The sequence below is a fragment of the Molossus molossus genome, unplaced genomic scaffold (genome assembly GCF_014108415.1).
Source record: "Molossus molossus isolate mMolMol1 unplaced genomic scaffold, mMolMol1.p scaffold_m16_p_1, whole genome shotgun sequence".
NCBI classification, from domain to species: domain Eukaryota; kingdom Metazoa; phylum Chordata; class Mammalia; order Chiroptera; family Molossidae; genus Molossus; species Molossus molossus.
The window spans coordinates 202,133,332-202,150,371 of NW_023425344.1; the positions used below are offsets into that span (position 1 = coordinate 202,133,332).

Sequence of the window (17,040 nt, forward strand, 5' to 3'; positions counted from 1 at the left end):
GACGTCATAAACTCAGCCACTTGGGATGAACTTAGTATTTAACGTATAATTAATCTCTTTATTTCATTTTCTATTCTTCTCTGTATTTACTTAACTTCTTAAAAATAAAGTGATTTTTTTTTATATTTTGTTCAGATAGAGTGGGAAGGAGAGAGAGAAACATTGACGTGAAAGGGATACATCGAGTGGTTGCCACCTGCACAACCCAACCAGGGCCGGGGACAAACTGCAACCGAGGTACGTGCCCTTAGTGGGAACTGAACCCAGGTCTCTCTGGACCACAGGCCGACGCCCTAACTGCTGAGCCAAACCAGCCAGGGCACAAAAAATAAAGTTTTTTGCCCTGGCCAGTTTGCCTCAGGTTTTGTGCCCTGGCCGGTTTGGCTCAGCAGTTAGGGCGTCGGCCTGTGGGTTCAATTCCCAGTCAAGGGCATGTACTTGGGTTGTGGGTTCGACCCCTGCCCCAGTCTGGGTGGTACGGGAGGCAACCAATTGATGTGTCTCTTTCACATCAGTGTTTCTCTCTCTCTCCCTCCCTCCCTTTCACTCTACCTGAAAAAAATCAATGGAAAATATCCTCAGGTGAGGATATATAAATAAATAAGAGATTTTGTTAAAGCTTCTCAAAAGTCCAGGGACTCCTCTACTGGGAAATAAGATAATATTCTTGCATATAGGGCATGATGAATCAACACATTTCTGGTTAGTCTTTGAATGAGTTTCCCTATTTTCATTAATTTATGCTCATTATATAGAGCCTTTATGTACAGGTGTAAAAAAGACATGATTTAGAAAAGGGCTAGAGACTCAACAGAACTGTAGTTCTTAGTTCTAACGGAAAAAAACAAGAACAGACTAGCAATGACCAGTAATAACAATGAGTACTCCTATCACGCAGATTGTGGCCTATAAATACCTGTCCACTGAAGAGGGACCTAGAGTCATTGGGGAAATGACTGCTTCCAGGCCTGGGATAGGAAATGTGAAAAATAACTTTGGAGCAGAATATCGGGATCGAATGGGAACTAAGGAGCTGAGTTCAAGAGGCTCCCACTGGCTAAAGGCGACACAATCAATAGAGAAAACAATAAAATGGGCTGAAAGACGAATGTTTAGATCTGAGTTCATAATGATACTTAAACACAAAATTCACTAATCATCTTTGGATGAGGCTAGGAACCATTATTTTGAAAACTAGTAAACCAAGGAAATTACATATTTATCTCTTGCCTTTCCTATGCAAATTGTACCTCAGGGTAATGAAATAGTTGATGAGGGGATTTATTCGCTGGAATACTTCTCTTTTCAGAAGTATTCCAGCTAATAAAGAATAATAGAATTAAACTATCACTGTTTTGCAAACCCAAATGAATGAATCTAGGTCTTGATTACCCACAGCTGCTAAGATCACAAAGCGACAATCAGACATTAGTCCTCTTGCAGTACACACCAGGTCTGTGAAATAATCTTACCAGAAAATTCCAATCTAAATGTGATCGAGTCTCTATATCAGCACTGTCCATTAGAAATGTAAGCTACATATGCAATTGTACATCTCAATTCAAACTTAATTTTATTATTTATTTATTTATTTATTTATTTGTTCTCCTGCACTTTGGTGTTTTATTATCACTTCCAAATCTCAGTCATACAGGTTAATAAGGGCATACATTTTTTTTTTTTTTTTAAGTATAAATAAAACAGCCTGGCTGATGTAGCCAATGGGCCCCACTACTCTGTCCCCAGAGGAGTCCCTGGGCCAGAGCCTCTTGGAATTGTCTGGCCTGTGTGCCTTGGTGACCTTCTCTGCCAGCAGCCCCTGGGCAGCAGAGTAGTGTAGGAGCTGGCACTGTAGGGAGCAGCCATCCGCAGTTCCTGGCTCTTCCCTGTCCAGCTGGTTCTGCAGCCACCCTAGCAGACAGTCTTGTCCCCAGAGGTCTGTTGCCACAGGTGGACATCATTCCCACCCCGTGCAACTGCCCTGCGATGATACATCCTGGGACCAAACTTAATTTTAATTCAAGCTCTCAATTTCAAGTGAGGTCAGACAGTATAGCTCTAACCACTAAACTATAAGAAATATGGAGCAGAGGAACATGCTACTCTAAGGAAGCAATTAGCAAAATCCAGACTAGGAACTCTTCGAGAAAAAATTGAATGATTTTTAAAAATAACACATTACAAGGGACAAAGAGTGCAAGAGTGCACAGGAGTAAGCAGGAAAGACCTCCAGATTATCAAAAACTTAACAGACATATCAACCAACAATGCATAGACTGCATCTAGATCTTGATTTGAACAAAGTGTAAAATACATTTATGAGAGAAGGAAATTTGAACACGGACTGGATTTTTGATGTGTATTAAGGAGTTAATCCTTTTGTTAGGTGTAAAAGGGCACTGTGTTACTTTTTTTCTTTATTGATTTTTAATGAGAGAGGGATAGGGAGATAGAAACATTGATTGGCAGCCTCCTGCATGCCCCCACTAGGGATTGGGCCCACAACCTGACCTGGAATCAAACTGGCGACCTGTTGGTGCATAGGGTTGATGCTTAACCACTGAGCCACACCAGCTGGGCACATTTTAAAAATACCTTTTAGAGCTATATAATGAAAAACTTGTAAAGTAATACGATGTCTGGGGTTTGCTTCAAAATAATCCAGAGTGAGTGGTTAGGGTACAAATGAAACAAAATTGTCCAGGAGTTGACAATTACTTGATGCTGGATGATGAGTGTATGGAAGGGAATTATTATATTCTCTTTACTTTTAATATGTCTGAAATTTTCCACAATAATTTTTTCTTAAAGACTGTGGGATAGTCCTTGCTGATTTAGCTTAGCAGTTAGAGCACCAGCCTGTGGACCAGAGTCACAAGTTTGATTCCAGTCAAGGGTACATACCTCCGCTGAGTTTTGATCCCTGGCCTTGGTTGGGGTCATGTGGGAGGCAACCAATCGATGTTTCTCACACTGATGTTTCTCTCTTCCCCTCCCACTCTGTCTGAAAATAAATGGAAAAAACATCCTCAGGGTGAAAATTTAAAAGAAAAAAAAGAAAAAGACTGTGGGATAAGAATACAACATTGTCCACATTCTCAGAATAATAATTTGTTAAAGATACCACTATAAGTCTTTCTTTCTAAACCCAGAGTACCAGTGGTTGCTGCCACCACCACTACACAAGGCAACACACCAAGAAAAATTTACAAAACAAAAACCAGACAAAGATAACACTAGTTTATTAAAACTTTGCAGAAGCTGCCAGAGGGGAAAGAGGGGATAGTTTTTCCACCTGGCGTGAAATGCCTTCTTGAGCTGTGCTGCCTGAGTCCCTGACTCATCAATGCAGATGTCTTAGTGGCAAGGCTGTCTGAACACAAAACATACAACGTAAAAGTAAGCTTTTATTTCTACCTTCCCTGCACCTCATCAGAGAGCAAGTGGTGGAGATTTGTAACAAAAGGGCACACGGGCCTTTGGGGTAATATGAGGCTAATCACATCAGATTTTCAGGTTTATGAGCTTAGACACACACTGGAGGCATGCTGGCTTTCGCACCGTTAACTGTGTAATGCACGCTACATAAATTTAACAGTGCAAATTAAACAACAGAAAGGGACAAAGGTGTTAGGATATTGCACCCAAAGGCTTCCAACTACATAAAATCATTTCCAAAGTTGATGGTGTTTGAAATTCACTCTCCTATAGCAAATGCCTATTTAATAAACTTGAATTTTAGAGTGAAAATGTGTTTTATTGATGTGAAAGTGTGTGTAGTTATCTGGGAGGCAACAAATTGGGAGCAAAGCCTCAAACTAAAAAATAAAAATGATATTTATTTAGCTTTCTGGAAATATAAATAACAATAAATGACAAAAGGCAAAACAAAAACAAACAAATAAAAAATGACATCTTATATCAACAATCATCTCCAGGCACAAGAGCATTTATTAATGAATATAAAAAAATAAATTTTATTATTTTTATCTGCTTTTCCCCCAGCTTTAACTACATGGAAATTTTTGGAGCTTGAGTTCTTAGGAAAATTTGATAGCTATATCGGCCCCTACTGAGTGCAAATTAAGGTTAAGGTCCTACTCCCATAGGGAAATAAATTTCTATCCTGGGGGTTTCAGAACAACTAGACTCTAGGAACTTAAAAAGCAGTTCCTTTCATTAAGATCCTTCTAATATGGGGGAAATGTAGCCAGCACCATTCAAACACAATCCAGTCTGGGTACAGGTACTCTTCAGGTGTTCCAATTTCTCCCTATGACTACCCGACTAAGCCACCAGCTCTACTGCCAGCCCAGCCTGCAGCCTGCAGCCTCTCAAACTGCACCCCAAGTGGGTTTCACAAAACCAGAGATAAAGCATTTTTTACCTTTCTCGGGTAAAGAAGTTTTTACCTAACTTCTTCCTGGAAGTTAGAGGGCAGTATGGGTAGGAAGGATAAGAAGATTTTGCATCAAGCTTGCCTTCACACTCAGTACTGGGGGAAGAGCTGCTAAACTACCCAGTGCACACCTGTGTCGAGTGTATGGCATGCACTTACCAATCACCACACAAGAAAGTTGAGTATATTAACCAGTCACTCTGGACCAAGCCCCTCAAAACAGAGGCAAATTCAGTGAACCAAGGCATGTGGTAACATCACCAATTCACCTATGTCCTTTCCTCAAGAACCATATTAATCTCTTGATTCAAGAAGCACCTCTGGCCAGGACAGAGCACAGAAGGAAAATATAACTTCTGGGAAGGACTATGCCATGTGGAGTTTACAGGTTGTTGTTTAGTCTACAGCACAAGAAGATGGCAGCATCACAAATATTTAGAGCTGGAAAGAGCGTTGCCTGGTCCACACTCCTGGAGCGTCTTTACTACTGCAGCTTAATGGCGGTTGCCCAGATGTCGTTGCTGGGGAGCGGGGGAAGGACCCATCCTTGGGGAATGGAGTTGCCTTTAGGATGATCAGATGGCACCAGGAACTGATCCCAATCATGCCTTAATAAGAACATTGTAGAACAACTGTTTATTCTGTTTTAGTCCAAGCAATATGTTCAGCAACTAAATATTCTATTTCAGGACTTACCTTTTCAATGACTGATGTACTAGTCCATTAAAGAACTATATTACTAGCAATTATGCAAGACTGTAATTCTTAAGTATACATATGAAAGTGAAAAAGACTCCAAAGAATTTATAATCTTATCAATAACCAAATAATGAATATTCAGTCAATCCTCACTATTTGCAGATTCCGTATCTGTAAATCTGTATAGTTACTAAAATTTATTTGTAACCCCAAAGTCATTACTTGTGTTGCTTTTGTGGTCACTTGCCAACATGCAAAGAGCAGCGAAAAATTTGAGTCACCAACAGGCATATTTCCAACTGAGGCTGGACAAGGTTACACTCTGCCTTCTTAATTTCAGCTCTCATAGAGCAAACAAGTGTCCTTTTTGCAGTCTATTTAGTACCACTTTTTGTTACATTCTTGTGCTTTTTATTGGCAATTTTGCTATTTAAAATGACCCCCAAGCATAGTACTGAAGTGCTAGCTAGTGTGAGAAGGCTGTGATATGCCTTACAGAGAATATGTTAGATAAGCTATGTTCAGGCATAAGTTATGCTGTTAGCCATGAGTTCAATGTTAATGAATCAACAAGATTTATTAAATGAGGTTTCTTTAAAAAGAAATACACATAAAACAATGTTATATATTGATCACATGACAAAAATTTGTGGTCAGAGACCCACAGAAACCCAACCCTGTATTTCCTTTGGGAGCAGCAGGTCAGTATTCTCTAATTCAGTGTTTGTGGCTTTATAGAACACAGCTACTGTGAATAACAAGAACTGACTACTTATGTTAAAACGCTAAAACTTGTATATTAGCCAGAGATACACTTTTCCCAGAACATGAACTTGGTATGCAAAAGAGCACTGTGGGAACTTTGGAAGGAACCTCAGAGATCCCTTAGATCAGTGATTTTCAGATAAGGCTTTGAAGACCCTTGGGCCCCAAGTAGATGCTTTGGGAAGTCTAGAAACAACAAAGTGCTTCCAGTCAATTACAGATTTAAGTTGCCCATGGAACCCATTTATTCATTCATTCATTTATTCATTCTGTTTTAATTTTTTTTTTCTTTATTGATTTTATAGAGAGAGGAAGGGAGAGGGAGAGGGAGAGAGAGAGAGAGAGAGAACCATCGATGACAGAGAACATCAACTGGCAACCTCCTGCATGCCCTCCACTGGGGTCTGGGCCCACAACCTGGGCATGTGCCCCAACTAGGAATCAAACCGGCAACCTCTTGGTGCATGGGTCGATGCTCAACCAGTGAGCCACATTGGCCGGGCCACTCTGTTTTATAAACTAACTTGTCCAAAGACTTATTTGGGAAGAGTGCTACTGCCAAAGTTTGAAGAGGCCACATTCTAGTCCATCATTTTCATTTTATAGGTGAGGAAAGTGAGACCCAGAGAGTTGCAAAGTTTAGCTCATCAGTAACTGCACATAAAGATGAGACTTCTTGCCCTGCCCAGTTTGGCTCAACAGTTGGAGCATCGGCCCATAGATCACTGAGTCATGGGTTCAATTCTGGTCAAAGGCACATACCTCAGTTGGGGTTCATCCCCAGCCCTGGTTGGGGTCATTCAGAAGGCAGCCAGTCAATGTATCTCTCACATCAATGTCTCTCTCTGTCTCTCCCTCCCACCCACTCTATCTGAAGATAGGTGGAAAAGATGGGAAAATATCCTCAAGTGAGGATTGGGAAAAAAAAAAGATAACACTCCTGTTCCTAGCTCTCTTGACTTTGACCTGTAAGAACTCACAAGTCAGCATCATGGGTCTTAAACAGTTTCCAGAGGCAAATATACAGGAAGGGTCTCTTTAGCAGCAGAAAAGAACTAACAAAAGGAAGTCCATACAATAGCACAGCCTGGGAGAATACAAAAGGGCAAGTCACAACCTGCATTTGTTTCTTCACCTGTTAAAATAGGGACATCTACTTCTCAAGGATGAATGAGGACTAAACAAGATGTTTGTGGCATCTTTGAAACTTGGAAACTTTATATAAACCCATTGGAAACTTTAAAAAAATAGATACAGGTGACATGAAGAGTGCCCCTCTGACCTTATTTGGATGAGAGCTGGCAGAGAGTGCTCAGCTTGGAGGTAATACTGTCGGAAAGGCTGTAGGAGGTGAGCAAGTGGGAACTCATCTGAAAAAGAAAAGGCACAATATCGCATCATCACGCTTCATGTATTTCTCAAGGCAAGATGACTGAGCCTAGGATGACAATATGATCAAATGTGTTTCATCTTTATCCATGATTTCCAGGATGTAGTTTAGAACTTCAAATCCTGAAGGTGTCATTGTTGCCTACCACCCCTTAGCTTAGGTTGAGGTCACCCATGAGAATAAGTCAATCTAATATTGTCCTTTTCTCCACTGGTTACAGAGGAACTTACCTGAATCCCCAAATAACTTGGACTCAATTTCCCGCTTCTGTAGTAAAAATTTCTCTTTTTCTTTCCTCTGTTTCTTTTCTAGTTCTCTTTTCCTCTCTTCCTCTTGTTCTCCTTCCAACATAACTCTGAGGGCTCTCTCTTCAGCTTCATATAGTTCAGAGCGTTTTTTAATGAGTTTTCTCAGTCGCTGAAGATGGTGCTCAAAAGTCTCATCTGCTGAGGCTGGAGGACAGACCCCTGGGCAAAGAGATCCGAATGGCATTTTCATTACAACTTTTTCTCATCCCCAAATCTGTGTTCTAATGAGCCGACTCAAAGTCCTACTTATGAATTTGCTTAGAATTTGTAAATTCTAATCCATCTTCAAGGATCAGAAGACTTGAATCTCCAATTAATTTGACCCTACCCTGACTTTCTCTTTTCTCGAATTCTCTCTGGAGTATACCACTTCACCTTTGATTTTGTTTATTTCTAATGGTTTTGATCCTGCAGTTGGAGAACGGGCTCACTAAAGGAAGAAACTGTCTTATACTTCTTCATTGTCAAATTCCCACTGCTATTAAGCAATTCTCCCTCTGAGTCTGAAGTTCTGGGAGAGCACATGTGGATACTGAGAAGAAATACACTTAACCAACCACACTGACCTCACAGTCTGCTGCTGAGAGTAGGGTGACCAAATGTTTCAGTTTGCCCAGTTTTCGCATTTGAAAGCCCAGTGTCCTGGGAAACCTGGGATGGTTGGTCACCCTGATTTAACTGTGAGGTCAGCTAACAGTATAGCCAACATAGCCAGAGCCACAACTAGGTAGATTTTAGACTAGTTATTAGGTGATATACAAGAATTACTAATTTTATGTGATAATGGCATCATAATTAATGATGGGTAATTTATAAGGTATTCTACTTTTATGGACAAGTGAAATTTTCCATTAAATTTCATAAGAAAAACTTTTTGAAATTTAATGACTACTCGAGTAGATCGCAATAATGCACTCACTACCATTCTGGCCCTGCAATATAAAAGTTGCTGAAGCTGCTGACTCATCCCAGAGTGATCTAAGTGTGGTCCATCCAGTTAGTCCTTGAAATTTTTAAAGGAAAATTATTATGGCAGCAATTTAACAATACTAGACACATGGAAGAAAAAAATTCCTAATTCTGCTAACGTAATCAACCATTTTTATTTCCCCATGTTGATCCTCCAGCAGTTTTTTGTCCATATACCAGCAATTTCACATAGTTCAACATAAAATGTGTGTGATTTCCACATCTCCATGTCAGTTTTCTACATTCTTTTCCTCTCTTTATTTAATGGCTCTATCCTGTTTTACGAAATCAATGCACCTACCATTATTTACTTAATAAGCTCCCTGTTCCTGGACACTCAGGTTGTTCCACATGTCATCATATAATGCTACAATGACTACTCTTGGGCATGTTACTTTTCCCTTTGTATGGATCATTTCTATAATGTAAATTCTCAACAGTGGACATTTTATGAATACTTTCAAGACTACCTAAGTATAGTACTGTTTCTTTAAAAAGTTATACATTTACTCAGTACCTAACACTTGACACAAAGAAAGTAATTAGTATTTATTCCTTTAATGAATGATTTTCAACAGGGTTTTGGCAATTTATGCTGCCTCCAATGAAGTACACTGTTGCCAGCTTTGGGCACTGAATTTTCAATTTTGGCTACTTAACGGGTTCCTTAAGTAGCTAAGTGGTTGTGGAATTCTCTCTCCTCCAAGGCTAAGATTTCTCCAGATCATTTTCTCATGACTGCTTCGCTTGAACAGGTTTATATTCACTTATTCCCAACTGGAAATGGAAACTATACAACTCAAATCCATCTTCTATTAAGTTGCTGGGATATTATTTTCCAAACACACACACACACACACACCATTCTTATGCATAGAGAAATTTAAGCTGCCATTACGTTGCTCTGTAATAAATTCATGGTTTTAGTTTCTTTATAGCCTAGTGCTCTGTGCTCACGTGCCAGCTGCAGAGTAGTTCTGGAAAAAAGCCATTTGATTATGTGACCTGGCACAATTATACAGCTACTTCAGCTGGGCCAATAGCACCTACCTGCAACCATACTCCCATGGGTCTCTGCTTGACTCTCACTCATTCCTCACAGAAGTTATTTCACTGCTCTCTGAAAGCCCTACTTCTCTACTGACCCTCAGAGCAAACCACTTAATCTACTTCCCAGAAAGTAGATTAAGGCAGGAAAATCCCTTAACTTTATACCCCCAATTTCACTCATCTGCATTACTACCCATTCTGTCTCCTTCATTTTCATTCCAGTGGAAGATGGGTCCTTCTCCACTTAAGTCAATCCCTCCACCTGGGATCTGAATCTCACTACCTCCTGTAAGACCTTGGGCCATCAACTATCTGCTTCTCTTTGACCCTTCTCCCTCTATTCACTTCTTGGCTCAGCTTTTCAACATGTTCAAGTTTTTCCCCTGACCCTAAGATACCCCCTGTCCCATCCCTGCACACATACACACACTGCCAGAGGCTGATCTTGCACTCTCCTTTGCTTCACAGGCAAACTTCTTTTTTCTTTATTGATTTTTTTTTTTAAGAGAGAGGAAGGGAGAGAGAGAGAGAAATAGAAACATCAATGAGAGAAAACATCGATAGGCCACCTCCTGCACACCCCCCACTGGGGATTTGGCCCACAACCTGGGCATGTGCCCTGACCAGGAATCAAACCGGCAACCTGAGCCACACTAGCTGGATCACAGGCAAACTTTTAATGAGCTGATCTCACTATCTGCTTTTCTTATGTCCTATTCCCTCTTTACTCTAGTCTGGTTTCTACTCCTACCACCCCACTGAAATGCCACTTTATAGAAGGAGGTAGTAGGCCTACCTTTTCCTATCTCTCTGACCCCTCTTGACTCCTTTTGTGGCATCTTCTTTATTCATCTTGATTTTAACATTTCCCAGAATTTGTCTTTTTGGCTCTCATCTCACACTACATCACCTCCTTAAGGTCTGTTTACATGATGATGAATCATTATCCAGGATGTCCCTGAGGCACCTCAAACTCAGCAGGTCCCAAACCAAAGTTGTCAAAACAAAGCCTACTCCTCCTGTTTTCCTGGTTAATTAGAATGGTGTCATCATTCATTCAGTATATCAAGCTAGAACCTGGAAGTCATTTTTTTCCTTCAGCTCCCACATGCTAAGTCCCCCAAGTTATTTATTTATTTATTTATTTATATGTATATACATACAAACTCACACACAGACTGTTCATACCTCAAATCCATTTACTTTTCTCCAACTCACCATCTGGCCCTTAGTTCACACTGCCATATTATCACTGCCCAGATTGCAACAGCCTTATAAGTCTCTCTTCCTAGATTCTCCAAGCCTTTCTCTGCTCTACCAGCACTGATCTCTGTCATCATTTCACTCTCTGCTTGAAATCTTTCAATGGTTCCCCTAAGCTTTAAGCATATGTGAGAAGTCTATCCCGGCCCATAAGACACTTTGTGATATGGCCCTACTAACATATCCAGCCTCATTCTCTCAGCACTTACTTGGAGGTACATATGCCTTGAAGAGAGAAGTTAGAAAGGTGTTTGTTTTCTTTTAAAGTACACAATGCACCCAGTTGCTAGTTACCAAATCGTTTTACATTCAAGTCAGTTAACTCCACAGAGCCTGACTTTTTGTTTTTTAAATTTTTTGAGAGAGGAAGGAAGAGAGAGATAAAAACATCGATCAGCTGCCTCTGCACACCCCCCCCCCCTCCAATGGAGATCGAGCTTGAAACCCAGGCATGTGCCCTGACCAGGAATCGAACCAGGACCTCTCAATCCATGGGATGATGATCAATCCACTAAGCGATACCGTCCAGGAGAGCCTGTTTATTTTTACAGATAATAATTCCTCCTAAAATTTCCTCTTTCTTTTGGACCAAATAGAGAGATGCTGATAGTGAAAAGTTATGCTGGTAAATTCATTTGGCAAAGTATTACTGACCCTCATCTCACAGATGACATGGAGTAGGGAAATATTAAATAGTAGCCCTCAGGGTTTGCTTTCTTGTAAGGAAGAGACATGGGTAGACACAGTAGAAGTAAACGCTAGATCATTCACAGTAGATGATTCACAAATGCCCTATGGAACCATCTGATTCTGAGCCTGAATCTGAAGGCTAGCATGCAGAAGCTCATAGTTCAGCTAGTGAATAAGCCTGGCTGAATGCACAATGGTCATATCCCAACAAAACTTTATTAAGGGTCTGAACTGCAGTTTTCATTTATATTTTAAACCACACTGAAAAATTCATTTGCTATCGTGGTATTCATTAATATGTGTACTCTCTAATATCCCTGGTGAACGGCAATGATCTACAACCTCCTAAATAAGGCACCATGCGGCCCAAACCAGGTCATGTGAGAAGGAGCAGGAAGTCACCTCACCCAAAGCAGAGAAGGATGGAGAATGTTGCATCTAAATTTCGTTTTGATAGATAGTGAGCTTAAGATAGCAAAGATGGGACTGAGGGCCCTCCAGCCAAATAGACTAGCAAGGGCAAAGATCCCAACAGGCAAATGAAAAGCACAACTGGGGAACTCTAGAGGCAAGAGGAGACCCATGAGGTTTTCTGAGTCCAGAAATGACATGCAGATAAGGCGGTGGGGGGAGACCAAGTAGTCTGCAGGGCACTCATGTCCTATCCAATCCAACCATTCACATTTCTTCAAATATTCATGTTTCACGTTTGAAATGTATCTGAAGGAACATGCCATGTTTTCAACATCTTCTGAAGCCTCCAGTAAGGATGTCTCACTTTGACACATGGGTAAAGCTGACCAGCCACATCAACCTCACTTGGAAAAGTGTGGCCAGGAATGCCTTGGGTAGGAATAATGAGTCAAGGGGAAGATGGTGCAGTGGGTTCCCACACCTGCCTGTATTTTCAACCTTGGCTACCAAGAGCTAAATATCTTCTGAGGCTTTCTACTTCAAAAGTTCTGAGGAACTGCTGACAAGTTCAGTTGTTCTACTGGATGAAAGTAATGAAGTATCAAGCATTTTCTTTCAAAATTTTGGGGAGGGCAAACATTATGGTAAAGAAAGGGAAGAACAGGGGAACAAAGAAGAAATGCAAGTAGAAATGCAAAGCCACGGTTACCTTTCCTTGCCGCAGCCTCTTTCCTGAGTTTCCTCAATTTCTCCAAGGCCCGAAGAATGTCCACCATTCTTTTGGTGTCTGCTTGTTTTTTCCTCACTTCAGATAAGACACCATCAGCAGCAGCTTTAAGTTCCTGCTCCTGGAGGAGAGAGAGAACCTATGAGAACAGCTGCCCAGCAGTGAGATTTCAGAGAATCAGACAGTCCCAGGGTTAAGAAAGATTCTACTGAATCTACATCCCAATTTCCTGGGCAATGCATGAAACACCCCTTTGCACTGGTCCAGCCAAAGGATTATCCTCGCTGCAGCTTCCACGCAGGTGTTAGTCTTTGTTTCTTCCCCAGAGTTTCTAAAGTGTGGTCCAAAAAGCATCTGCATTCAACTTACCTTGTTAACTTGGGGCTCTCATTAAAAATGCAAACACTTGCCCTGGCCGGTTTGGCTCAGCAGTTAGAGTGTCAGTCCACAGAGACCTGGGTTCGGTTCCCGCTAAGGGCATGTACCTCGGTTGCAGTTTGTCCCCGGCCCTGGCTGGGTTGTGTGGGTGGCAGCCACTCGATGTGTCCCTTTCACGTCGATGTTTCTCTCTCTCTCTCTCTCCCCCCCCTCCCAAACAAAAAATGGAAAAATGTCCTCGGGTAAGGATAAAAAAAAAAAATGCAAACACTTGGCCCTGGCTGGGTGACTCAGTTGGTTGGAGCATTATCCCTATACACCAAAGGTTAAAGGTTCCATTCCAGGTCAGGGCACACACCTAGATTTTAGGTTCAATCCCCCAGTGGGGCATGAATGGGAGGCAACCGATCGATGTTTCTTTCTCATATCCATGTTTCTCTCTCTCCCTCTTCCTCTCTAAAACCAAAAACCAACCAAACAAAAAAATATATAATCTTGGGTGAGGATTTTTTAAAAATGCATGCCCGGATGGCATGGCTCGGTGGACTGAGCATCATTCCATGGACTGGGAGGTCCCGGTTTGATTCCCGGTCAGGAAACATGCCCAGGCTGCGGGTTTGATCCCCAGGGGAGGGTGGGGGTGTGCAGGAGGCAACTGATCGATGTTTCTATCTCTCTCTCCCTTCTTCTCTCTCTAAAAAATCAATAAAAACATATTTTAAAAAAAATTTAAGAAAAAATAATGCAGATACCTAGACACAAAGGTTTAGGCCAGCAGGGAAGATAAGGAATGGGGTTAGAAAGGCCCAGGACTCTACAATGCTCAGTGACAACCTAGAAAACTCCACTACCAAGAAATCTCTTTGACATGACAGCCTTTCAAACATCTAAAGACGCTATCCTATACCTCTTAAGTTGGTTCAGATGTAGACTAAATAATTCTGGTTCCTCCAAGTCAATACTCAAGGGACTCTGTCTCTAGCACCCTCACCATAGGTGGTAGGAAGGATGCTTTTGCCTAAAGCTCTCCTTCCCATTTCTCATATCAGCACCTGTAATTGCACCATGCTGTTTCACTCTTCTCCGTGTTTTACCCCCTCTGCCTGATGTGCACCTGTTGCTCTCACCTGCCTTTGACATTTCCTTCAAGACTCAGTTCAGCTGTCACTTTACCATCCAAGCCTTCCCTGACACCTTCTCCAAAGGATTAGATACTCCTTTTATGGGCTCCTATAGCACCTACAGTTGAAATCCTTACACACAATGTTATACAGACACGATCCCTCACGGGGCTCTAAGCCCCTCAAAAATAAGCACTATGTCCTATTTATCTCTGTCCCCAGCACTCAGCATTGGGCCTGGTACATAATAGGCCCTCAGTAAATGTTTGAACTGACTCAATCTCCCTCATTAAGACCTTGCCTCCAAGTATTCTTCTTAAAAGCAATGATAGCCTGGTCGGTGTGGCTCAGTGGTTAAGTGTCCCATGCACCAAGAGGTCACTGGTTCGATTCCTGGTCAGGGCATTTGCTCAGGTTGTGGGCCCAATCCCCAGTGGTGGTCAAATGATGTTCTCTCATCAATGTTTCCATCTCTCTCTACCTCTTCCTTCCTCTTTCTCTAAAATCAATTTAGAAAATTAAAAAAAAAAAAGCAATGATGTTCTTAGGGGCTCGAAGACAAAGCTGGCCATCAATACACTTCACAGGGGGAGTTATATCAAACTCTTGGGTAGCAGCAGATACCAGGAGGAGGAGGAAACAGAAGCTGGTAGTGGAGAGTGGAGGAAGGGTGAAGTACATAGAAGCACTCAAAAGTAATGACAATATCTTAAACAATTATCTGACCAATTTCCAGTTTCACCATGGTCCCTACTTAAGCACTTGATATCAGCAGGCTTTCAATCACACAACCTGAGCTCAAATCAGGAGTGAAACTGCCACAAACCAGGGTGATTGTTGGCAGGTTAACCTCCGTAAGCCTTAATTTCCTACTCTGTAAAATTGCGATAATACCACCCACCTCTCAGGACTGTTACAAGGATTTAATATAGCTGTTGTATTGACCTGGATGGTTTTACTCAGCAGTTGGAGCCTCTGCCCGCGGACTAAAGGGTTGCGGGTTCCATTCTGGTCAAGGGCAGGTACCTCGCTTGCCTCACTTGCAGCTCAATTCTGGGCCCTAGCTGGGGTCAAGCGAGAGGCAACCAACAGATGTCTCTCTCACATGAAACATCAATGTTTCTCTGTCTCTCTCTCTCCCTCCCACTCTATCTAAAAATCAATGGAAAAATATCCTTGGGTGAGGACTGGAGGGAAAAAAATCTGATGTATTTAAAGACCTTAGCACAGTGCCTAGCTTATAGTAAGTGTTCAAAAACATGGTGAACCTCGGGACATGTGGTTTAAAACTTGTAAGCAAAGGAGTTCTGAAGAAATCATCACTATTGATCCATCAGCCAATTACAGTATATGTATTAAGGTGTATGTTCCCTGAGGAAAGGCCCCAAGTTCTCTATATTTTGTATTCTTAAAATCACCTAGTCTTTATTAGTCTTGTATGTTGTCAGAATGTCAGAACGTTGGTGCAGATCCGTCATCCCTGCAACGCCACTGTGTAATCTTACTTTGTTTACAGGGCTTTGCAGTGCACCTAGAGCATTTGTGTTGCGTACTATACATCATTAACATGCAATCAATATGCAGATAGGAGGTCAGAAAGGCAAGCTATCTTTTTATTTTACAAATGAGGTAAATAAATGATGCTTAGCCCTGGGAAATGGCAGCGCAAAACCTCATGCCCCTTCACATTCCAAAAGCCACTACCCTTACTCCCATGCATAATCGCTGCTCTTACCCGCTTCTTCTCCTCCACCTCCTGCACACACTTGACCCTCCAGCGGTCAATCTCCTGCTCACGCTCCGCAGCTCGCGCGACCTCCGCCTCCCTCTCAGCCTCGCGTTCCCGGGCCCTCTCGCGAAGCCTCAGCCGGCGGCGCCGGACCCTCTCCAGCCTCCGCCGTGCCTCGCCCACGTAGGCGGCCTGGGTTAGCAACTGTAGTCGCTCAGCCAGTTCGGCGCGCAGGGGAGCCGCCTGGGCGTGCAGCAGTGCCCAAGCCGCGCCGTCCGCCTCGGCCTCGCGCAGGGCCTGGCCCAGGTCGCGCAGCCGCCTCACTAGGCGCAGAGCCCCGCGCAACCGCGCGCGCACTTCGCCCAGGCTGGGCCCGACAGGCGCACGCGGGGGCGCCGGGCAGCCCGCTCGCCGCGGGGTTCCGAACACCGCCTCTAGCCACTGCCGGTCGCGCAGGCGCTGCAGGGCCGCGTCCCCAAGCACGTCGGGCGGCGGCGCGTCAGGCCAGCGCGGGCTCCAGGGTGGCCCCGGGCCTGGAGGCGGCGGCCGCGGGCGCTCGCCGGCGTCGATCCCCGGGAAGGGCCGGCATTGAGGAGGCGGCGGAGGCAGCGGCGGTGGCGGCACCGGGTAGAAGGCGCCACCGCCGCCGCGGGAGGCTTCCCCAGGAGCCCGGGACTGCAGAGCCAGCGGGGGCTGGAGGAAGGGGGCGGAGGCCCCCGGAAAGGGACCGGGCCGCTGGGGAAGAGGCGGCGGGAAAGCCGGGGAGGGCAGCGGCGGTGGCGGACAGCCAAAGGGAGCGGGAGGCAGCGGCTGCGAGGGAGGCGGGCCCGGGCGACCCGGGGCGAAGAAAGGCGGCAGGGCCATGGCCACGAGCGAAGGATTCGGAGAAGTGACAGGAATCTGAGTGGCCTCCAGCGAAAGTGTCTTCCGGGAGGAAGTGACGTACACCATGCGCGACGCCAGTGTGACGCGCCCGGCCCAGAGAGTCTGGCGCATGATTTAACGTTGATTCAGTCCTTCAATTAATCTTATTATTGAGTATTCTAGGTGTGGAGCAAGCCGCTTTGCAGACGAGACTAACAGATACAGTTCCTCTCCTGTGAAACTACCTGTCTGGTAAAGAAAACACATTAATGAA

General features: G+C 43.4%; 1 protein-coding gene across 1 annotated transcript; it reads right to left on the reverse strand.

Annotated features, from left to right (window-relative positions):
• Positions 1 to 3,940: 3,940 nt before the first annotated feature.
• PDCD7 (programmed cell death 7) lies at positions 3,941 to 16,805 on the reverse strand. Its single transcript, XM_036270030.1, has 5 exons — positions 15,909 to 16,805; positions 12,657 to 12,795; positions 7,484 to 7,720; positions 7,146 to 7,233; positions 3,941 to 5,007 (listed from the first exon to the last, which is right to left on the reverse strand). The coding sequence occupies exons 1-5, from the start codon at positions 16,764 to 16,766 to the stop codon at positions 4,884 to 4,886; spliced, it is 1,446 nt and encodes a 481-aa protein (XP_036125923.1). The 5' UTR covers positions 16,767 to 16,805; the 3' UTR covers positions 3,941 to 4,883.
• Positions 16,806 to 17,040: the final 235 nt, after the last annotated feature.

Coding starts and splice junctions, on each gene's coding strand:
- PDCD7 (XM_036270030.1), bottom strand. CDS start 16,766: ATGGCCCTGCCGCCTTTCTTCGCCCCGGGTCGCCCGGGCCCGCCTCCC. Junction 12,796..15,908: donor AGGTGGAGGAGAAGAAGCGG/GTAAGAGCAGCG, acceptor TCTCTCCTCCAG/GAGCAGGAACTTAAAGCTGC. Junction 7,234..7,483: donor CAAGTTATTTGGGGATTCAG/GTAAGTTCCTCT, acceptor TTTCTTTTTCAG/ATGAGTTCCCACTTGCTCAC.